The 25,098-nt window shown below is 38.9% G+C and overlaps 1 protein-coding gene and 1 long non-coding RNA gene across 8 annotated transcripts in view; one reads left to right on the top strand and one right to left on the bottom strand.

The window, feature by feature from the left end:
- The window catches only part of LOC135162137 (uncharacterized), an 87,435-nt gene that overhangs the window by 47,232 nt on the left and 15,105 nt on the right, over positions 1-25,098 (top strand). The window lies entirely within an intron of this gene.
- LOC135162128 (uncharacterized) overlaps positions 1-25,098 on the bottom strand; it is a 43,505-nt gene that overhangs the window by 12,202 nt on the left and 6,205 nt on the right. For 2 of the 7 annotated variants that reach the window (XM_064120297.1, XM_064120294.1), the window contains exons 2-3: positions 15,909-17,528; positions 11,790-12,025 (exon numbers count right to left, since the gene is read on the bottom strand). The exons of 1 other annotated variant lie outside the window; for it this stretch is intronic. In XM_064120297.1, coding sequence (XP_063976367.1) covers positions 11,966-12,025; positions 15,909-16,199 — 351 coding nt within the window. In that variant the 5' untranslated portion in view covers positions 16,200-17,528 and the 3' untranslated portion in view covers positions 11,790-11,965. Of the gene's footprint in view, positions 1-1,865; positions 1,902-5,600; positions 5,761-11,789; positions 12,026-15,908; positions 17,529-18,189; positions 18,389-25,098 lie in introns of those variants that run through there. 4 more of the 7 variants (XM_064120296.1, XM_064120298.1, XM_064120299.1 and 1 more) reach the window with 4 other exon arrangements.

The following is a 25,098-nucleotide window of genomic DNA, read 5'->3' as shown; positions in this document are numbered from 1 at the left end:
GTAGGGTAGGTTCAACGTTGGAATATGTAATGAGGTTTAATCCACCTTCAGCAGAAAGGAAAAATAATTCACGAATTGGGAATGTTGGAGATCCTTTTACCCATATTCACAGTTTCTTTAGAATTAAATAGAGAATTCGTTAATTAAAAGTCAAGTTCAATGATTGAGACAGGATAAAAATGGTTTTCTTGTTCTCAATCAAGCTCCCTGGGACAAAATGGGAGACTTGGTTTCAAGTTATCGAGGAATTTATAATTCATCTGGATATGTGATGAGTATGAACAGAGGAACAAATGAATTTGAGGGAAAAGACCAGCGTCATAAATTCATTTTCGTTCTCATGAATTCGCTGTAACTGTCACTATTTTCACCGCCTTCGTGAAACATGCCAAGGTTGGTTTACCCATTCGCCAAAATTCACTGGAGAATCACCACAAAAAATAAACCGAAAAAAAATCCTACGGAGCAATCCCTATGACTGTTATTCGGTGGTGAGTGGTCGCAAATGGAATGAGTAACAGTATATGAACCCGAAGAGTACGAAAAACAATTGAGTTTCAGTAACACAGCGGTATCCTAAAATTTTATTTCCTCACTGGACTACTTTGGCGATGGTACACTATCAGATTGTCCCATCTAACTACATTGTTTCGTATCCAACAAGATTTTTATCCCAAATAGAGACTGTCAGGATGTTGTACTGGTGTGCAGTTGCCTCTACGTTGAATAACCGACGAGGATGATGCTTATAAATCAACTTCAACTGGGGTTTAGACGCTATGAGGCTAATCAATGGATCAGATAAATAATCCACCGGATTTCTGGTTGATTTCTCTCTGACAAATCCAATAAAAAATTCACCAGTTGATGGAGGAACGTTGACTTGATTTGCAATAGAATTTTTGAGCTACAATCCTGACGAAGACAGGATCAGGGATTTTTTTACATCAGTTCTTGCAAAATTCAGGTTCAATGGCTTTCGCCCTGATAAATCAATCCCCAGATTCATAACCGAAGCAGTAAAAATTCTTAATTCTCCCTCGTTGAATTAATAATTCACGCAAAGTCGATATATACAGAATACTTTATTGCATTTTAGATTCACAAAGTTTCGTACCCAACTCTGGGCAAAAAAAATCTCACCAAGTTTTCGTTAGTTATTCAGACCGTTGGGAAACTTCAACGGTTGTCATTTCTTTTCCGAAATTAACATTTCGGCACGAGATTAAAAGTCCTTTCAGTTACGGTGGAGAAAAAAATTCCAAAAGCAATATCGTGAGAACTCAATTTTTTATGATTCAATAAAATTTCACACGTAGAAATCCAGCTGCGACAGACAGTGTTACCTTTTTGTCAATTTTTCTCTAACATTGTCCCTCACATTTGATATGGAATGGGTTACACGAGAACGTGAGGAAAAACAGAGGTGAAAAATACGTTAGGAGATTCTGTTTCAGTTTTGCATGGAAAATCCACATGGTGATTGGTACAGTTTTCCTTATTCCTTTTTCACCTCCATAGGCGTCAAATTGTTTTTCATTTGTGTACCGATGGAGAAACGGAATATTGGTGCTGAAAATGAAAACTGAATTTCTCTGTACTTTGTCTCAGAGAGAGTGGGTGGGTTCACCCATTTGTGAACATGTTGCACTGGATTATCCGGAGCGATGTTGATACGAGTAACTAGATGCAGTGGGTTTTAATAAATTCATAGGCGAAACCGACTGTATCGAGTTTACTAGCATCAATGTTACATTGTTGTTTGTTTTACCGAGACCGAGAGCCGGGCTATCGATATTCAATCATCACTGCAAACCACAAAAATTTCTCCCTAATTGATGACAGTTGAATTATAGACACTCTGATACAACATTGCGTGATTACTTCGTGCTAGTGAGTCTCTGCAATAATAACAATGGGAAGAGAATCGTGAGATGTTTATAATGGCTCATATATCGATTATATATGCCTCGAAGGGAACAATTATTCAAAAAAAATGTTGTTTATTGATAACACTTTATCACATACTGTCATCAACAGTGTGATGTAACTTTCACTTCGATTGAGTGTCTGAACTTGCAATTTTCATTATAGCAATTATCATTTAAATAAAATTCTCTTGTTGGGAAATTCCTGTCAAAATTTCTCTGAGTGAGTAACGCGTAAAAGTGTCCAAAAAACGGCCAAGAGATTTCATTCTAAAATTGTCAGCACAGCATCGATTTCCCCCTCCCTCCACCCCTGATAATTCCATAAATATCCCCATTGTGTAGTTTCCCATAAAATCAAAGTGTCGTCACTTATTCCCACTTCCTAAAACGACATTCCCTTCACTGCAAATCTAGCGCATTCAACGCCATTACAAAGGGAACAATGTGAGCACAGTGGAGAACAAAAGTAAAATGGAGAGATGGGAATGATGGCAATGGATATTGCAGAATCGTAATCGGGATTCCCACTGTGGATAGAAATAAAGCAGAAAAAGTGGGGAAAATAGTTCCCCTTGGTATTATTATTATGATTTTTTTTTTCATCCCAAATACACTTCATGGGCTGTTTTCCTGGGAGCGCATCGGCTCATGTGATTTCCACGCTTCCTCTTGCTTTTCCACGTTTCTGTCAATACAAACGACTAATATTTTTCCAGCACACACTGCTATCCGGTGATTTACATATTTGTCTTCTGCAAATTTCATGCGTACACAGTGTGTTCTTATCTACGACAACCGCCAAAGGTATGTGGCTGTCTATCGATACACTGCATTATGCATTGACGTTTCTCCATGGGCTCTCTCTACCCCATGTGATATCGCGTGTTCCATAGTGATTACAGGTTTACCGACTGTCTACGATAGTCTATAGGCGACCAGAATAGATTGTAATTACAGTTTATTTTGGTAGAGCACAATGGGCACGGGATGTTGTCGTGCTTTCAGAAAATTCGGAATGAATTTCTCGAGTGTTGGGAAATAACAGCATTGGCCTTGGGGAGAGGCAGAGGAAATAGTCCATAACAAAATAGATCTGGGAAAATAGCTCATGGAAATGACAGTCGGTGGAAAGAATAGTCTATGGGCCCTTCACATTTTTTCATGTCTTTTTTTATGGGCTATTTCGTCAGGGACTCGATCTAGGTGAATTGAGGAGAAAAATTATTTCAAATTATCTCAAATTATTTCATGGACTAGGATAGTCTGTAGTCTATTACAGCAGATTGTAATTTCAGTTTGTTTTGTGGATCATAATCCACACGTTATATAGTCTCCGAAAACTTGGAATGAACTTGTCGAGTACAGCCCAATAAAACAACTATTCTTAGTTTTCTGATTCCAATTCCAGTTAAAGTGCTTCTGGGGTAGAATTGTCCAGCGATCCTTCTACGACTGTTGACACTATTATAGGGGATGAGAAAAAAGAGATGGGGTTTTATGACTGGCGCTGCTATGGTGAGTCTTTATCTGACGTTTCTGCATGCATCGATTCTTTCAGTTGACATCTACTGTGAAAGGAGATGTTGGTATTCAACTGCATATTCTATTTTTTGTAGAGACTACTTGCTGAGGAAAGGACCTCTAAGCTTTCAGTATTAGATATGTCTGCATTAAATTCTGTCGATTCGGAGTTTATGGGGAAAAATATTAAATTTATAATATTAGTCAGGATCGTAGGTTCGAAACGTTTCATGACTTGGGGGGTTTCAGGGTCTGTCACAGAAATTGTAATTACAGTTGGTTTTGGTGGACCCAACGATTGGATTGTCCCAGAAAACTTGGAATGAACTTTTCAAGTGTAGCGAGATAAAACGACTGTTCTTGATGTTCTGATTTAAATTCCAGTCAAAGTACTTCGGCGATAGCATTTTACCCCATCTTTCGATGCTGTTGACACTCCACTATAGACGTTTTTCAAAAGCTGATAGAGTTTTATGACTGGGAAGACGGTTGTCTTTATCTGATGTTTGCAGATACTTCGGTTCTTTTGGTTGAGTTCTAGTGTGAAAGGAGATTGTGTTGATATTGAACTGCATCTATTGTTGTTTTTTAATACCTAGAGATGAAAGAATTGCTAACCTTTTGCGCTATGCAATTTTAGATCGACTCCTATTAATTTGGAATTGATAAAAGAATCTCATATTTTCAGAGCCATTGAGGGCTGGACCAGCGAACGAAAATAATTTCATGGTCATAGACTGAAGTTGTTTCAGGTCTGTCACAGCAGATTGTTACAACAGTTTGTTTCAGTAGATGAACACCCTATGCTCTGTTGTTTCAGAAAACTCCGAATGAACTTGTCGAGTGTAGCGAGATAAAACGACTATTCTTGAAATTCTCATTCGAATTCCAGTTGAAGTGCTTCGTCGATAGAATTTTCCACCATTCTTTCATGATCCTTTACGCTTTATCATAGAAGATTCGCGGAGAAGATGGAGTTCTATTGCTGAGGGTACTATGGCGAGACACTTGTCTTTATCTGATGTTTGCGAATACTTCGATTCTTTCGAATCACATCGACTGTGAAACGAGACGTTTTTTATGTTCAACTGTATCTTTTCTTTATTGAACAGAACATCTGCTGAGGGTAGGGTTCATATATTTTCGGTATGACAGAGTTTCAGATCTATTTAAGGGATGAAAAAAATCAGCGAAGGTCCAGTTTCTCTTTTTTTTTTATAACGGACAGACTCCTGGGAAAACTATTAATTATTTACCGCTAATATCGTACGACTCAGAAAGGTCAAGCCCAGCTAATTCTGGTCATATGAACATCTGGTGTTTTCGTAGAGAGTCATTTGTGAAGGCCTCAATTAAGTAAACAAATTTATTTTTCTGTAAAGCCTAACACCCTCATTTGATCCATCTTTCATCTCCTAATTGGTATATTCAGTGAGATAGATGATGAAGGGCTTGACCATTTGAATACCCAAACCATGAACTTCTTTATTCCGCACGTCGTAAACTTGCTGAGTGGATTAACAGCACGGAGGTTCTGTACGGACCCCGCGGCTAGGTCAGGGTTTCCATTAGAGTTAGGGTCTGATGAACGCGTAACTCAAATTGAATATAACCTGTATATGAAAGAATGTTTGCTAACATTGATGAATTAATCAAACCAACTAATTCGCGATGGTGGCTGGGGAAGTCGTCGTAATTTACATTTTTAACATGAAGCCCTTAGAAAAATAAATAATCTCGTTCAAACCCTTGAAATTAATCAATGCGAATGTTCCATTAATTCATCGTTTTTCCGTTTCGCGTTCGTCGCTAAATTCATTTGTTTCATTTTGGTTCTTTTCGGTCTTATTATATACTATAAATTTATAGTGCGGTATTGAATGCGGAGAAAATGTTTTAACGATCAAAAAAGAGACTTTTTTTTACTATCAAAGCGAATAGACAATCTAAAAGCCATTTCAGATCTCTCTCGAGTGATAGAAAAGAACTAAAAATATTTCCGAAAATATTTCGAATCTTTTTTGTTGGTTAATGATGGAATATTTATTTCTGGTGTTATCATCCTGAACCCTGAGGCGTCATAAATAAATCCGGTGTTAATCCACCCATCAATCGACAGACCAGGAAGTTACCACCGGATTTTTTTACCATCTGTTATCCGTTTAAAAATGCAACTGCTGTTCCGTTGATCCAGAGACGCTGTATCAAAATGGATTTGATCCCAGCTCATCTTGAAATGTCACACGGCTCCTGACTTACCCGTACCCAAGTCCCACACACATGACTGATTCTCGTTTCATGAATATTTCTGGAAACGTAAAATTTTTTATTGAATTGGAAACAAGTATTAGGCCTTGCAAATCCCAGGGTGAAAAAGCTCCCAGTAAGTCCCTGAATCTCCATTGAAAGCCAGAGGAGTAGTGGAGTGGTGCATAAATTTTCAACCGTTGAATCTCACTCCCATTTCCCCTCGTCCAAAATCCAGTTTAGCTCTTGGCAATGGCACCAGTGGTTTTGGAATATGCCTGGTAGAACGCTATGAACAATGACCAAGTACACATAGACCCTAGACACCGTGTGGAATGGTGCCCATACGGGGTAAAGCCTCCATATTACGTTCCATTTCTGTTCGTTCCTCATCGTGTCAGGTATATGCCGTTAGAATTGACCGCAGTTCAGAGGATTTAGCATCTGAAATGTGAGGGGTAGGTGGGGTGGGCATTGGGAATGCGTTACAGGGGGTGGATGAGGGTTGGGTTACCAAGGCAGAGGCATAATTTCAGTGATAAACCAGACAGCTGCACGGGATACGCTCGTCAGATGTCAAGTATATAGATCGACTAACCTGTTTGAAACATTTACCCCAACTGGATACATGATTAGCATGGTAAGTCATTCAGACGTTTCACCACACGGAGACAAATTTTTGGATAAAAATTAGAGGGTGAAACGTGGGACTAAATGACAATCAACTATTTTTAAGGTCAAGTTTTGGTGGAAAAATTGGATTTGGGATGCGAGCTTTGAATAAAACCAATGTTTGTCCCTCGTTTCACCCCCTAGAGGTCTAATTTTTACCTAAAGGTTTGTTCTGCGCACGTATGGCTTTTGAAGCAGTCGAGATTATTGGGAGTTCATTTGCACGTATATTCGGTGAAATGATGGGTTTGAATGGAATGGAGGGTTTTATGGAGGTTTTTTGGTGTATTTTGACCAGTTTTTTGGCGAACAGGGAGATGAATAGTGCTCGTTGGGGGGAAGTGAATGATTTGTTGATGTTGAATGAGGGATTATTAGAGTACCGAGTGATTAAGCGCTCGTATGGATGAAGAAATCAGGGGGTTAAATGGATTTGAGTTTGGATAGAATTGTTAACATGGGTTTTTTGATGGTTCACGGAGGATTCAGTAGTTCTGGTTGGGATTTATCTGCGTTATCACTTGGGATGATTGGATAATATGCGATAATACTGATAAAAAAAATAATTGACAGGACGAAATAACTTCGATTGTTTCAGACTTGAACTCTTTAATGGATTTTCCGGTCGAGAATTTTTTCCAGTGATCCTCAAGTCTATATATTATTTTCCCTTTTTAATTCCCTTTTTTATCGGATATCTTTCCTGTGACATGTCCCTCATGGAATGGTCCTCGTACATCCCATACACCGGTCAAATGTTTATGCGATTTTATGGTAATGCACCCAAGTCCAGTTTATTCGCAATTTCTGGTTACGACAGAATTTTTATTGAATATTTCCCCTTTTTTTTCCACCACCACTGGGTTATCCAATTTATGATTCTGTACAGGAAGGTTGAATTTTTCAGAATGGAAAACGACAATATACTGAAATCAATTTCACCGTATTGTGGGAAAAATGTTGGACTCAGCGGGAAAAACTTTTGAGGCGACGAAAAAATAAAGAGTCGTAGACGGAAAATCGTAACGAGGTAAACACTTTGGATTTCGTGACTCGTCTCCCTGATTGCTCAGATCTTTCCCTGTGCACATACGAAATTGTGTTCCGGTTCAGTCACGTATTGACAGATGACGTTTAACTCTCATTCTCATTAAGGGGTATCACAGGGCGATCAGTAATGGAGGCGAGGAAAAAGGCGAATGTTCGCCTCCCCGAAGTGAACACATCATTAGTCCGATAATTCTGTCGAGGTGAGAGAGTGGGAGGAGGGGATTTTTCGATTGGATATCAGAGGGTTTCAACCTTCTGAATTAAACCTCGATCGATAACATTCAGGATCATAATGCGATTAATTTTCATTTCCCCCGTAATTTCCCGATTTTTCCAAATTTTCATGAACGGAAAAACGATAAATTGATAAATTTGTTTGCGGCATCTGATCGGGAGATATCGGCAACAACACGGAGAGGAAAATTATTGAAAAATTACGTGCCTGTTCCGGAATCTGCCAGTCAAAATAGTATTCAGTAAAAGTTACGGAACAGTTACGCATTTTTTCACTGAACGAAAAGGTTTTGGACTTTTTGCTGACGGTTCACTGAAAAAATGCGTAATTATTCTGTCATTTTTACCGAATATTATTTTGACCGACAGATTACGGAACAGGCCCATAATCTTTGGGGGAAACAATCTCGCGAAGTGGGATAATAATTGCAATGTGATAGGAGACGGCATTCACCAGATTTTCGGCTTTAAATGCTCGATGGATATATGCATCTGCCCGAGCCGAGAAGAAGCTAAAGGGTGGTAGGATCGATTAGGTCTCGGAAGTAGAGCGATAAACACGAGCCACGGGGTCACGCTTCGGTACACCCGGACCAAGCGTGATACTTGAACCGTAAATGTTGAGACACAAACTCCTGTATGTGTACGTTCACCCCAGTGCTCACGTCCATTTCTTTTCCTCATTTCTCTCTGGTTCTTCTCACTCGTGTTACGTGTTTCTTCGTTGTTTTTTCAGTTCTTCGTCTTCTGACAAAACATAAGAAGGTGGAACAGTTCGGAAAAAAGGCGAAATAAGAAAAATTGAAGAAAGCGCGGTAGACGGAGGATCTATAAATCTTGAGAAATTACAAGAGCTCCAACTTTTTCTGGATAACCTTTGGGCATGGGACTGAGACATTAGCGTCGGGGTTTTGAGCTTCTTCTCTCATTTTATGTCATCTGATGAAAATTAAAGCGACTAATATTTTAACGCCAGCCGCGTGGCCCTTTGCAGCTGTGTGAGAAGTGAATTCACAAATTGAAAAGATTTTTCGTTATTTGAGAGGGATTTTTCCGGATTGTGAACTGCTCTCCACTTATTTTTATTAATTGAAGGGTCAATTATTCAATGAAATTAAATTGTCCATTCTAAATTCTACTTTCATTTCAGCCCAATTTTTTAATGAAAATTAATGGAATGAAAATTTTATTTCGAGGATATTATGTTAATTATTTATTTCTTTACCTGAAATTTTTATGATAATTCTGGTAATTTTGATTCTTCGCTTCCCTCGAAGTTGATCCCAAGTATTTGAATGAATCTCGAAATTGTACACATCAGTCTAAACTCAACGTATTTAATATAAACACGGGGAGAAAAATTATTGAAAAATTACGTGACTTTTCGTACGTAATTTTTCAAGGATTTTACCCTCCGCGAATAAATATATACACAAAAATACCCGCCAAACGTGACCGGAACTTCCATTACGAGCTCCTCCCCATCACCCTTCCTCTCCCCAATACCATTTCGTACCGTTAAAATTATCCTGATTTTCCGGATAATTTTCCTCCACTTCCACCCTCATGTATCACATGGTCCTGATATCCAATTCCACATCTAAACCTCGAGATCAGAAAGTCCCTCCCTTAAAACTCCCCGGAAACGAGGTCATTCAGTCCCAACCGATTGCCGAATCTTCCGACATGACTGAAAACCAAGAGTCAACGGTCATTAGTACAGCACTCCAACTCGAAATCGAATTCACTTGAGTGTGATTGCTGCTGGGCCACTCGGATAGAGAGATTTCCTGCTCGGAATTTCGCCCGTCATCTCATTAGATCGCACGTGAAACCTCAGAGCGTTTTAAATCACGTGCTCCGAATCCCCCAACGTATGACCCAACAGAATAAGAGGTGACTGGAGAACTAGAAAAATCAGACGAACCGGAGATGAACCGAAAAAGAAAAACTTTTAATTGGGGGTGAGCAATTTCCCCTAACGATTGCTCACCCCAAAAACTACCGTATTACCGGTGCCCAATGATGAATCATAAAAGAAACATTACCCCGTCAACTCCAGATTAAACACCTGACAATGATCATTAATCATTCGTTGCACGTAGAGCAGTTACTGACCCCTGTCATAAAAACTGATGCACCAGTTGGAAAACGATTACTTAGTGAATGGAGTCGCGGTGGTACAGAAAAACTCGACAATGGGGAATTGTTGGATACAACGACCAAGTGTCAGATGATAAAAACCGAGAGAATCCAGGAAACCCGGAGACTGGGGATTTTCCCCCAGCTCTTGGGAGAAAATCGACACAATCAATGTGAATATCATATCGAAGGGGAGTATAATATCGAACGATCGTGTTGAGAAGGGCAGTTCCCTTCTGAGCGGCGCCTTCAGGGCGGTAGTATCACCTAAAAGGGCGTATGTTCATCGTTTTATGGAGGGGTTGAGGCATAGCAACGCGTCCGGCGATTGCACGTGTTCCAATTTTTTCGGGTGTGTCGCGCTGGGGTTGTTTTTTGGGGGATGACGACAACTTAATCATTTCAGTTGATTCGCTCGATATTCATTTCTACCGAAACGACTGTTTTTTAATATCAAAAATACCGAATCTATCGGATCATTTTTACTGGACTTTTTCTGCCTGTGCAAAAATCTCGACTCAAGCTTCTTCCGCTATTTCTACTCAAGTAATTAGAGAAAGGAATTCCAAAGTGGAATTGATAAGAGAGGGCTTTGCTGGATGAAGAGGGGCGGAGGGGGTTGAAATGCAGGGGAGAAATGTTAGGATGTAGAATGGGGGATGAGGCAAGGCAAGGTAGTAGCGCGTAACTCGATATAACTGCCAACGGGCTGTCTGGCAAAGGGGCAAGAGGTGGGAGGGGGTTTTCGGGTATATGGGGTGGGTGTATATCGGCTGGTGTTTCCACCGGTATTTTCGGTCTGCTGTACCAGGGCCGGACGCGTTACAACAGGATAAATTCTACAGGCCAGCTTCTGCTCTCTTTGCCGTTGAGCATTACTCCGGCTTTGTCCTACTGATTTTCCCGAATTTTTCACTAGTCAAACGGACTTTATGAACTGAAAAATAGATCTGAGCTAGCAATTGAGATCAGCCAGATGAATTTTCGGTATTTCGCAGAGGGAACGAATTTTTGGATTGATATTAGGCCTTTAGAGGGTCAAAGGTGAGACGAAATGACAATTAACTATTTTTAGGTCAAGTTTTCTTGGTAAAATTACACTTGGGAGGGTTATTTTCGGGGTAAAACCCTCGTTCCGCCCCCTGGAAGTCTAATATTTACCTAAAATTTTTTTCAGTGCAGGAAAAGGAAGAAAAATCAAGGGAAAATGTCCATTATTTTATGATTTAGAAGATTAATCCGCATCACTGATCCGTGCAAGTCCTGTCAGTTTGCCAATTATGGGATTCGAATTTGGCAGCCGATCTATCTGTCCGGTATCGATTTATCTAGTTATGATTTATCTGTCTATGATAATCGATCTGGTTTCTAAGGGCGTAGAGAGGTGACGTGTGGACGAAGTGGACGCGTCGAAGGACAAGGAATGGTGAAAAGGTGAAGAAAAGGATTTGAAGGGGGAGTGTATAGGGGTAGTTTGACAGGAGGTCACTTTGAATGGTTCAGTGAGCAGTTTACTCAAATGCCAGATCAATTGCAATCGTTGGGGGAATCCAAACGTTTATTTCATCCAGTGGATGCCAATGAATGTGCACAACTCGGGGACAATAGTGCCTTTATGGCTCGGAAAAAACTAGCCCAGGGGAGGTTGCAATTGTTGAGGCCCAATTGAGAACTGTACATTCCGATTTGCATCAAAGGTCATGAAGGGAAGTTGATTATTCTGATGGCTTTTCATTATTACGCTTGTCGCTGTAAAATGTTCGATTGGTAGTGGAAAATTCATGACGATTGATATCATAACGGCAAAAATTTCATCATTTATTTGATATTTTGACATGAGCACACAGACGAATGATTTATTTGAAGGAATTCATTTTCATTTGAAACGAATAAATGGAATTTTTTAATACTTGACAACAAAGCCGCTTTTGAAATGTAAATTTACTTTTAATTCAAATTAATGCGTGTAGAATATCAGAGAAAAAAATGTCAATTCTACCCTCGAACTCAGCGAAAAGTAACATATGATGATTAATTTTTATTTTAGAAGGGTTAATTTGTATTCTCACTCATAATACATTTTACTGTAGTATTTTCTATGCAGATAACGTAAATTCTATGGAACAACTACCTCATAGAGAAATTATTTTACAAGATGTAGTGTTTCATTAGAGTTTGACCCTCGAGATGTCGCAAAATGGGCGCTGCACCGCTAAACCATATGCGACCTAGGAATTAATTGTAATTATTGAAAATGTATGGCATAGTTTGGGATTTCAGGAGTTTTCCCTCACCCCATAGTCCCTAAACTTACTGCGGAAGTTCCTTAAGATTTAAGGACAGGCAAACCCAGAGAAAAACTTAGTCCATTCAAAACGATGTGCAACCGCGCTATCACGGAAATTTCCTATAGAAATGTTAGTACGAGTACTGGAAAAACCTCAATCTCCCGCGTGTGAAAAAAACATACATATAATTATAATAATTATAATTCGCAGAAAAATTCGCGTTTAACCCCATAAAATTTCCATAGCCCTGAAATAATTGAGAGGAAGAAAGTATGATCGAAAGAATCGGTTAATGAAAATAACTTCTATTTAAATATTATCGAGAGACTTTTCCCAATAGCTTGTAATTAAATTCCATTTTTATGGGTATCTTCATTCGCTTGAAATAAATGGTTTTCGAGCATAAAATAAACATAAAGAAATAGTCCCAAAGAGGTCACATCACTGGCGTTTAATTGATAATGGTATATTCTGACGCTAATTAAAGGTCGCAAGCGGAGGATTTTATTTACGAATCGCCCAAAAGGAGAAACGATGACGAGAAATAATGTAGTTATGTGTCAACTCGATGTTGACGATCGGTGTGACTGCTTCGGGTGCTACATATCTATTTGGCAATCAGATCGACTCTAATTGAACCGCCAATACCACTATCAAATAAACTACTAGTCGACGTTTCCATAACTGGGGTAGATCAATGTTGAATGAGAAATCTGACTGGAGTTTCGCTCAAAGTTTTTGATTGGTTTATGTGAAATTTTAACAACTGACTTGTTGCACCCTGGGAGCCACTTACAATTAGTCTTATCTGGGTCCAGGTCCGACGGGATAAATCCCAGGAACGATTCATCGCTACTTCATATTTGATGATACTAATTGTGTCATCTGACTGATTACTAAGACGCCACACTTCAGTACAAAATTGTGAGTAAACGGTTTTCTTTCTGTACGTCATCCGAACCGTTTGGTAATTTTTCAATAATTTTTCTCTCCCCCCAGCAACAAATAGTATCCCCTCCTTCAGCCCCTCCACCCGCCCCACTATTTTAAAAAAGTCTACCCAGCAAATTACGTCACGAATACCTCCACCAATCACTTCCAGAACGACTTTCCATAAAATCACCGATAAAATTCGTACCATTGATTCAGCGGTGAGCCCTCACTAGATTCAAACCAGTAGCTTCCCCCGGTTTCAAATAGCCACAGGGCACATCAGCGCATACCCTTCTCCAACTTCTACCCCACATCCACTCTCTCTGGCCATCAGTATACATACTCATGCTACATGACCACTAAAACCATTTGCCAACAGTAGACCCAATCCCCACCCATTGAAAACCCAAAGCGTAATAATTGCTCGGAGAGCCCGGAGATCCATCCGAAAATTAAAGAAAATTAGGGAATCGAAATCCCTCCTCCTCCTCCCGCCCCTCCGACAGTCCCTGAATTTTGTCCCTCAATCCACATCCTAACCATTTTAGTTTTACCTAAGCATGAATTACCAAAGCCATTTTCCATTCTCTTGGTCGTACCGCACCAGTCTTGTAACATACCACGTGGTTATAATGCTCGGTGGTGGTACTCTGGGTTGATTTCAACCGACAAAGACCTGACGTTTAATCGAATCTCGATGGCTTTAAGCTTTCCACGTACATACCACTCAAATTCCCAGCCCCAGTCTCTCCCGGGGATTGGCTTCTACAACGTCATAGTTCCCTTTCACTGTACATCCCCGGATTTTTTATTCCATTTTTTTTTTCATTAGAAACATTTGATGTCATTGACATCGATACACGTTAATGGAAACAAATGGAACATACCATCGGTGAATGGATTTTTATTTGTTTGTTTAGCTGCCAGTAGAAGGGAATTTGAGAGAAGATATATGTAGAAACATTTTCGGGGAGGTCATTAGGTTTGATATTGACAAATCCTGACACTCGAAAAATTTGGAGTTCTACTGAGGATAATTTGGACCATTAGAGGCGATCTGTTACTACTTAGTGTAGGAATGGAATTGGAAAATTTTAATTGACGAGTTTCAGCCGGGGGTGGTTGAACAGGAATGAACGATCTTCTAGACCGGGAATGGGAGAGTTATTGTTGTGCGAATTTTATGAATTTTTTGAAAATGATAAAAAAAAGTTTTATCCACCACTTGACTCCGCATCCGCTCTCATGCCACACCATGGAATTTTACAGCAACATAGAATTGTTTTATTGTGAATTCTCAGTTTTTTATTGAATTTTTTTCGTTCCAACTATTTGATGTAATTAATATGACTGTATGCCAATGAAAGTGAGTGGAAAATTCCATCAGTGAATGGAGTTATTGAGTTGTTTCTCAATACAGGATATTTTTTTCGAGAATATTAATAAAGTTTTTTAGGGTACACACAATTTTTTTTCAATGTGAACACAAGTATCTCACTTTTTGCATTCACGTCATATTTGATTGTAAACTTCATGTGTGCCGTATGCACACGGAAAAAATATTCGTTAAAAATTACGAGATGCACAGCTGTCCTGAGGGGATATTCTGTTTTTGGATTTTTTATTCGAGAGGGACGCAATTTGAAAATCATACGAAACGATAGCCAGAAGGGAGGTAATTTTTTTCCTCTCAATTCGGTGGTGCCCAATTCGGTCATTTGGATTGACCAGATGGGTTTTTTGATACAAATTAACAATTGTGACATAACGAGGAATCATTTTCTCAATAAATCCTGCAGTTGGAAGTGCAATATTCGTCTGCAATTTTTTGTTATTTTTTCGTGTAATTATTAACGGACTTAATTAACTTAGAAAATTAAAATTCAATTGCCCCCCCCCCCCTGGGAATATCTCGCGGAAAAAATATAGTTTCGAAAAAATAAATACTTTGCTAAGGAAATGAGTATTTGAAAAATCTTATTTTCCTTCTCAGTGTCCGTACGGATCCTGGCAGGATCCTCACCCTAGACCCTTTTTAGAGAGCGCATTTTATTGTTTATTGTGTGGAAAAACTCTCGTAGAATAAATCAGGATTTTTGATGCACAATAAATCCATAATTTTATCATTTTGCATTTTTAACTCTCACTGCTTAATTTATGCGTATGGATTCCATACCCTTATGGATATCCTTCCATCTACTCATTCTCCCCATTCAATTGCAAGTAATTGGACAAAATTTTTTGTTTCTTTCCCTGTACATTGCATGCAATCTCAGGCATTCCTCTCACGATCCCTTAAAATTCCGTTTCCGTCCCCTCAAAATGAAACAAACATGCCACTTTTTTCACTCTTCATTTTTCAGACGACCCTCCCAACATTATCATACTACACATCTGTGGCATAAAGGAAAACGCTCAGTAATTTCAAGGGGCAAAAATAAAAATAGATAAGTGAATGAAGCTATGGCCTCTACGTGCTGCGAATCAATTAACAAGGCCAATAACATTATTCAAATTTCCCATCGTTTTTGCAATTATTTAACAAATGACGTTATTACGGAACGAGAGGGATTATGCATTGAGAACTAAATGCGATTTTGCCAATGGAAATTGTTTCAGTCGCGAATTTATAACGAAATTTTTCCGAGAAATTCGGACACTCATTAACATTTTTTTAATCAAGTCAGCCGCCTTCCCACCTGCCTATCCTCTCTTCGTTACCTGCAGTATCATGACGGTCTTACTCTGGACTGCGAAAAAAATCCATTTACCGCCCCTCCCCGCGAAAATTATAATTAAAGCGACACACGATCAGAAAAAATAATAAAAATAATACGCCATGAATGACATTTAATTTCTAACAAATGAATAATGAACATGAAATACTCACGATATCTTCCATCCTCGTGCATCCATTTTTCGCCATACACACAAGGGCCACAACAACTCCACCCCCAAACATGAGCACCATGAATACAGCCAATCTCCAGCCATGATCCAGCCTCTGTGGTATGAGTCGTTTGGTCGAGGGCAATCCAGCAACCTCAGCACTTGAGACACCGAGACGCGTCGCTTTACACAAAGTTCCTCTCAGTCGTTTCGTAGCTTTTTCACACGCCATTTTAGTCGAGTTACTTCTCGCCATCGACTTTGCTCTGACATGAACGTGATCCATTTTCATAAAAATTCCCAGTAGTTTTTTCTTCTCCTTCACACACTTGTTATTCCACTTTCAGTCCTAGAAGCCACTCACCATAGTTTCCGTAAAAACAGCATTTGCAATTTTTCCGGAATCAATCTGCATTCCCAATCTCAAAGAAAACTGTCCCACCGTTCTCCACTCCCATCCACCTCTATCCTTGCAATAACAAGCTCCGAGGGTCTCGTCTATTGATACAACAAAAACCCACCCTCGACTGAATATTCTATTTGAAATACTTGGTACACGCTGGATCAAGTATCAGAAGTATAATCCGATCGAGACAGCATGTCAAGCAGTGCACAAAGAGCTTCACCTCTCTATCAAGATTTTTATGATTTGAATTCAACCCGATGGCTCTCTCGAACTCGGGAGAACTCTTTTTACATTTTTCCTGGCATTTTTCAGAGGATTCCCTCGGGGTGCTCTGGAGCAAGTGGACGTTCCTCTCACGGCTTCTCCGCTCTCGTTATACTTTCACGTCCCCTCAGTTCAAGAGCCCGACGATTTCAACTGGAGATTTTGAAAGTGATTCCCTCACGATCTCCAAGATATCTCCATGATCATGATTATCGTTTTTTCATCGGCTCCGAAATTATTTCCTATTTTTCCTGACATTTCCGCGAGGGCTCAGGATCTTTTTTTATTGGATATTGGCAACACGCGCTAACGCACTCGATGGTATATCACAATTCGAGGATCGGTATAGCCTTCTCAGTTTTATTTACGAGCTCTCGAGCGTTGCCAGTGAATTGCGCTGGTGTCCAGTAATTTTTTTTTTTTTGGCTGGAAGGCCGGGTGGTGCAGGTCGCGTGTGTAGCTCGATGAAAAAAATGGGAATGGGGTGGCTTGAGTTAATCGTACACTCGACTCGCACGATCGCCGTTCATCCGCACTTTACCCGCACATGCCTGACAGTTCACCATTTTTTTTTTCTTTTCGGTCCACGGTCATTCGCCAGAGTCTATGGAGGGACTTTTATTTTATTGTATTTTAGTCTTTTTATTCTCTTGCAGCGCCAACTGTCGGTTGCCAAGCTGTGCTTGGGTTTAAAGATATATGAGGGGGTTGGTGGGGGGAAATCGGTGAGGGGTTTTATGAGGTGGACACACCCACCGTTGCTCGATTCTTGGTGGTCGATCTGTGTCCCATTGAGGCACTCTGTTAAATCTGGACCATCGAGCTTTCAAGTTTTAGCGGGCGGGGAGGGAGAGCGGTAGAGGGATGAAGGGGACGAGTGTATGAAATAATAAACGGGGGAAGCCGAACTGGAATGTAATGCATTGGTTTTTGCACGATGAAGTTTATAATCTGGAACAGAAAATTGTGAACGATGGATTAATTCAGGGGCTTTTATTTTATGAGAGGTTGTAAAAGGAAACCGGCTGGTATTGTGATGAATACATGTGGGAGAAATTATTCGAAAATTTATGAGGGTATTTGGGGGTAGATTTTGGGAGATTTTTACGGGTGAAGGAGGGGACAAGCGGTGTTGGTGGGAACAAATTGGAAATTCACAGAAATTTAATGTTTGCCAGCTCTAGAAGTTTTTAACCGAAATTTATGGTGTATTGCGGGGTTTTTTGACACATTTTGGAGGGACATTCTCCTTGATAATTCTGGAGCTAGCAGGTAAATCCCTCGCATTCTTTTGCGGTGGTAATTATACGATAAACTTCGCACAGAATTTTCTAATTAATGAAAGTAATTAATAAACCATCAGGAGAAAATATCGTGGACTTGGAAATGAGTTGGGATGGCATAAAAAGTTATGGAGGAATGAAACAATGGATGGAAATCATTAAGTTTGAACCGTGCGCTTCATCCATTGAGGATTAACTCAAGAGAGGAAAATAAATACTCCATTATTTGTCGGTATCAATAAGGTAAACTTGAATAATAATCGATATGACTTTTTTCTCTGTTTGAGATGAAAAGTACTAGAAGTGGAAGCTGTCCAATAATTACTTGCCTTGTTGTTCAACTTTCTTCTCCGTGTATTGAGTGTGAGTTCCAATGATTCATATTGGAACTAATTGCTCAACGAGAAGGACACCAGAATCCTCGGGATTTCTCTCCAAGATAAAAAGTGAGATGGGATACGATCGAGCCTTGAAAGTCCTTGAGTTTTATCCTTCATTGTAACACGTCACGTGTTATCTTCTATTATGAACGTCCCCACGGACCTTCGCCGGGGACTATCGGCTCTGTGGTCCCTCTCATACTCCACTTCCCTTTGTACTACATCCCCCTAATGCAATCCCATATGACTCGCCATTACGTCCAGTCATACATCATACAAAAAATTAACAACGTGCACCATCAATTCATTAAAGGTGTCCAGAAATTTTTACCGTGAATTTTTTTTTTCACCCATTAATCTTCCTAGTTACATGGCAAAAAAGTGTTGCCGGTCAAATTACAAGGGAGGAATAATGGTGAAGGCTGAGCGAATTTTACACGTCTGAAAAAGTCGAATTTCCGACTTACACGGACGGAAAAAAAATCCTTTGCATCTCAAGTGGAAAATATTTACGGTCAGTTTTGTCTCTCCTTTGAGGAGGATTTTCCCGGGTGGAAATAGAAAGATGGGATCAAAGTATTTGCTTCGGTGTCTCAGGGAGATATGTAGAATCATTCATTCTGGCGAGATTTGTCGCAGGTTCGAATGGAATATGAATAAATCCACATTCTCTGGTTCTTGAAAGGATAATATTTCCGGTTCTAAAATTAATTTAGCGGCTTTTCACGTAGAATTTCCAAAATTTCTCAAAGTCATTCACGGGAAGAAATTTTAAGTAAAAATTAAACCTCCAAAGGGCGGAACGAGGTACAAAAGTTAATTTTATCACCAAAATTAGCCTCTCAAGTTTAATTTTTCCAACAAAACTTGATTTAAAATGTGGTTCATTGTCATTTCGTCCCACGTTTCACCCTCTAACGGCCTAATTTTTACCCAAAATTTCTGTACTTGTAATTAAAGCTATAAATATCCCCGATCCTTGTCCAAGAAATTTCCGAATTCCCGATCCCACTAAAATATATCAGCGACAATCTGCAAATTCACAAGAGGCTTTCCATCATCTGTCGGCGTTTGAAATAAAAAAATAACTACCAGCCCTCACCTGTCATTATCATCTCAAACAGAAAGACTAGTTCTGGCATTACCAGCAGACCCGTTAATTCCCGAACATTTCCCTCAGCCCGTGAAATCATCATATGAATAACCTGGTAACGTACGAAGATATGATTTCATCTTCATTATTCACAGTGTCCCCGAGTTTCCGCTCAAAGTAGGAAACTTGCAAGTGGAAGTTGAGTTCCTACTATACAGAATTTCGTGTAACTCACCATGGATACTTGTATATTTCAAGAGACATATATACACCGTAGAAAGCAGTGCATGCCTTATCGGATTGGACGCGGTGGTGTCTCCAAAAGTTTGTTTCCGCACGTAATGCCACGGAAAAGGTGGGCATAACCCCCTGGTGGTATACTGTAGGACATATCCCACCAAAGATAGAGGGAAACCATTCTCCGACCTTTCACACTCACCTAACCCATGAATAAATATAACCCAGTGAATGGGTACAAGGGGGTTTCAGACTGAAAAGCAGACCGTTGAAAGTCGTTGGGCCAGTGATTTACGGCACCTGATATGCTGATTTATTGACACCAGACGCGTCAATGTACACTGCAGTTATCCCCATTCCTGTAAATAATGGGAAAATGCCAAAGAGGACAATTCAGTGGAGAATTCAAGTTTATCATTCTGCAGAAGTGAATGATATTGGATCATCCCATTGCATTTATATTGAAAGAATTGATATGCAGTCTGTAATGAAGTGGCAAAACAACTCCAGTCAACCCACATCGAGCCTCTAGATATGACTATAGAAATTTAGAAAATATTTTCATTCATATAGAGCAAATGTAGGTCATGTCAAGGTAATTTGTATATGGCCTACAGGGGCCCTTGAAGGTAATATTGGGCCGAAGAAGGTGGGATAAGGTCCCAAGACGATGATATGAGGTCATATCAGTTGGTATAGAGCTGCATATAAGCCACGCAGGACACGTAAAGGTCACAAAGATATGCGGAATCCCTACGCACCACCCAGCCACCCCTTGATATAAAATCTCGGGGGATTACACTTTATCCGCTCCCCCTCATCGCTCTCAAATGAAAATCCATCGTTAAAATAACATTTCTACCGCATTTACCCCACTTGAGCCCTTCAACTGACAGTAAATAATCGTGAGAATAATAAAACCCTTCGTTGCACCCCGTGGAATCCACATTGGGTCAGAAACTTTTGCAACAATAAGACAACATTATCCTCAACTTTATTGAATTGAACAGACTCTATACAGTTAACCGTGTTGTATCTTATCTCAAATTCCAAATCTCAACTTCACAGCTTATACGTGACTTATCCACCGTCGCGAGACGAAAGTTTGTCTACCCCCCAGATATACGATATCTCTTTGTAGATATAAAAATCCTCGAATGTGAAAGGTTATCATCGAGCGCTGATCCTATCCCTCATTGTCCACCGGATTTCGAGGGAACTTCAGAAGCTCGAGTACTTTTCCTTAAACGATCATGCGATAAAAAAAAATAGGGAAGAATTTGACGAAAGAGAATTTTTATAATGACGATAATCGAAGCGAAATCATTTTGGCCTCTGAATTTTAAATACACGATAAAAAGTCATTTTGGACAATGAAAGGTTTCAATTAATGTTAATGAACTCATTGTGGCATAACTGGATATCAATTAATTTTAGAATAAATATTGTTTATTAATTAGATTCTTGTTTGAAGTAAGGAAATTTTGGTCGTATTTTAGCGATGATTTATTGGAGGGGATTGCAACTGAAGATAAAAGCAGATTGTACTTGAATACGATTAAAATTTGAGGGACTTTGAATAAATTTATTCATCTGATTCGAATAGAGTTTTATTCAGATGAATCTATCATTCCTGAGGCATAATGGCTCGCAATTTAGAGCTTCAAAGTTGAAATAATAATAGCAGAACGAAATTTCAGGTACCGTAGGGTTGCAGGGAGCCGAATTAAAGGGAAAGTGTGGAAATGCATGTGAACAAAAGATTTTTGAAGCGAATAAAAATTTACTGTTATAATAATGCATTAGAATACAAGGGTACAAATTTCGTTTTCGATGAATGTAAAGTTTATAGACCGAGTCGAAGGTGGAGTCTGTATTCAGGTGCGTTGAAAGCAAGGTTTATGCGCGAGTGGTCTATAATATTTTATAACCGTGCAGAAGTCGAGTGCAGAGAGTAATATAAAAGAATGGAAGTTCAAACATACGCGGTTGGAAAATTTTGGAACAAAATTCAGATGCATTACGTGGAAATTTTTATTTTCCTTCGGTTACCGAACGACCACAATTGTTCAATCAACGCTTTCAGTTTTCAATTGGAACATGAATATTCAGTATGAAATTACTTTAAATTTCCAATAATCCATAACCCAAGAACACACGTATATCAGTATTTCTGTTTCTACTCATATTCATAGAATAATGGAAACAGTAACCTCACAATAGTTATGGTTTCTATTGATTGCCGTATTCAATTGTACATATGCAATGGCTTCATATTTTGAATATTATTTCACTTCAGTAAAATCGAGTCAATTCCCATATTAAATAACACTGATTTGCAAATCCCAATAATTTTTCTGTCGTAATTGTAGAGATTAATTAATAAAGGAGGCTATTGTCCGATACATCCGAGAATTTATTGAATTAAAAAAAATAACTTCACCCAAAAATGTTCTACACATTAGAGTTTTTCTCTGGCTCTCTAGATGAAGTCCAACCTGGAGATTTTTTTTTTCCAGATCGACGGCTGGCTTTTTAAACCGATTGCTCGTTCAGGCGACCTAGCGTGATTCTCCGAGCCAACGGCCACACTGTCCCCATGATCGGTAACTCATCCCTCACCCAACCCCCTTTTTCCACTGCAACCCTGTCGTTTCAGCCAGTCCAGTGGAGAGATCCTCTTTTCCCTGAACGCGTCTCACTCCAAACGTCGGCATACGAATTCCGTTTCTCTATCACACTCGACTGAGCGCGATAAATCTACTCCAGAGCTCTCGCGATTCATTCGTTCCCTCTCCCCACCGGTCTATTTCCAACCCAAAACCACCCCATTCAGAATATAACAGTCTCTCTCACTCTCACCTTTCTGAATTCACTCGTATTGCATATATATTTGTCCTCCATCCAGTGCACTGAGTAAACTACAAATCTGAACGGACAGTTACATTATTCCACAAAATATAGGGAAATGTCGGGGAGTCTCTGTGTACGAAGGGTTCATGGTATAACGTACTACATTTTATATTTCACGCTTTAACGAGTCGAGACGCTGGTCTTTGCATTATTAAAATGGATTTTTTTTAGTATTTTATTTTATTCGCATTTGTGCATGTGTGAAATCGGTGATGATGTAAAACACTGAATTAATCTGATTCTAAAAACGGAAATAAGGAGGGTAAAATATACCAGTAAAAATGAAGGGGATATTATTGGCATATAATATAGTGGATTATTGTATCAGATCATTTAGTCCATTAAACGAATGTCCTGAGTCCTTGTGCTTACGAAACATGCAGTGCCCCATTCAGTTCACTTACTAATATATAAATCTCAACGGTCAGTTACATTATTCCAGAAAATATAAAGAAATGGTGGATGCCCTTCTGTTTACGAAGGATTCATGGTATAACGTAATACATTATACATTTTAACGAGGGGCTGGTCGTTGTATTTAAAATGAGTTCATGAGAATATTCTTCTCTTCATAGTTTTCTTCATAAATAGGCAGGGTCTGACCTAGCACGGGTTATACTACTTGGAGTCGGGATTATGATTACCTTCAATTGCGACTTCATTCAAAAGTGATGATTTCCCATTGAGTAAATGCAAAATGATTCTGTTATCTGCAATTTGATTCTTCTTTTAAAAGCTCCCTAATTATCAAAACAATATTTTTCCGGAAATTTTACCTTCATCAATTCATTTCAATGAAAGTATTATTTTATCTGATTCAATAATCTATTGATTTTATGTATTCTATGCTCCAATCAAACCTTCCTAACTATTCCTAATCTTCCTAACGGTTCCTAACTATTTGTACGTGAGTAATATAGTGGGTCTGACATGTTATGAGTTGCACTACTTGAAGTAGTAAAAATAATAACGTCTTCAATTGCAGTTTTATTTCAAAATTCATAAAATGTATTGAATAATGAATTTACCTGAGAAAGATGACCTTTAATTACGTCTCAAAAAACTAATGAATTGCGATGTATTTAAATAAATAAAATAAATATTTAAATAAATTTAAAAGATGTCGATGCACATCTAGTCATCGTCAACTTGAAAAAGTTGGGTTTTTATGAACTCTAGGGTCTTCAACTTGTAAGACCTGCGCATGTCTGACCAAAATGAGCTTTTACTACTTTTTTACTATTTCAATTTTCTATAGTGCCGAAACGAATGATCTTGAATCAGGAATAACGTTATCATTCTTCACCAAAATGGTACAGTGTGGGTGACGTAAAAAACCCAATTGAAAGTTTTCCTATGTTCGTCTCATCAACTTCTCAACGCGAAAGAAAATACTCGTAAATCAAACTATAATAATATTCTCATCTTCATAGATAGCTATCCGACTTCCTCATCTTTCACCCACAACTCCAAAGCTCCATAACTCCCTCCGAAATGATTTCCCCAACAATTACTCTGTACATTAACCATTAATCTCAATTATAAGTCTCTTTAACCAGTTTCTGACAGTTTGGAAAATTACCATTACATTCAAGTTTCCGAAGTGATACCGGCGTTCATTGGCTTAGTGATAATTCTCTAGCAGTTATGTCAACGAATATTCTCGACGAACTTCATTGGCATCATATTATTTCGGGGATTGTGTGAAGGGCATTGACACTGCCACCTGGTAATATCGGTCAGTGCTCCTTCTCTTCCTCAGGGCCTCAACTATCACTGAACTATTTTCTGAATTAAAAAAAATCTCTCTATTCCCGTATGAAAATTCCTCTATTAAAAAAATAGTTGTAACATTTTTCGTCCACCACCTATTTCGTCAAGCGTACGCTAGACTCAAAAATACTCCAGTATTTTTAAAATTCCGAAAAGAAATATGGCTTTATCACAATTTCTATTTCAATTAAAAGAACGCGAAGTTAAAAAGTGAGAAAAAAATTACCATAACAAAAAATCCGGCCCGAATGAAATCTCAAACAATAAATGCCAATGAACTCCACTACCCAAATGTTATGAAAATATACAAGTTATATATTTAGATTTCCTCTTGTGGGAATTCGTGCATCCCCCGGATATGAATAAATTGTTATCTATGCCACCTCCCGCAGGTGCCCACCCTCGACGCAGTTACACACATCAAGATGTGTGTCACACTCTTTTTCATTATCAGACTCTCAATATTGATAATAATAATAATCGGTATAAATGGAAATAAATGAAAGAGCGATCATAAAAACGGTACAACGGATAATGCATAAACAAAGTGGATAAAAAATGATTTAACACTGGACGAATAATGGAGGACAAATGAATTCATCTTGAGGTTAACAGAATCAACCGCTTGTATGTGATAGAATATACAAGTTATCTATTTATATTTTCCCTTAGGGGATCTTTTGTGTCTCAGGGGATGAATAAATTGCTGTCTATCTATCCCCTAGTAGTCCATCGCTCTTTACGCAATTGCATTACATCCAGCAACGGGTCACATTTCTGATATCATTTCAACGATGATGATACCGAGTGAAAATAAAAAATAGTGAATTATGAAGCGAGCA

Source organism: Diachasmimorpha longicaudata, chromosome 5, assembly GCF_034640455.1.
Source record: "Diachasmimorpha longicaudata isolate KC_UGA_2023 chromosome 5, iyDiaLong2, whole genome shotgun sequence".
Taxonomy (NCBI): Eukaryota; Metazoa; Arthropoda; class Insecta; order Hymenoptera; family Braconidae; genus Diachasmimorpha; species Diachasmimorpha longicaudata.
Note: the sequence above shows the minus strand (reverse complement) of the source record. Positions and strands in the feature narration are given on the sequence as shown.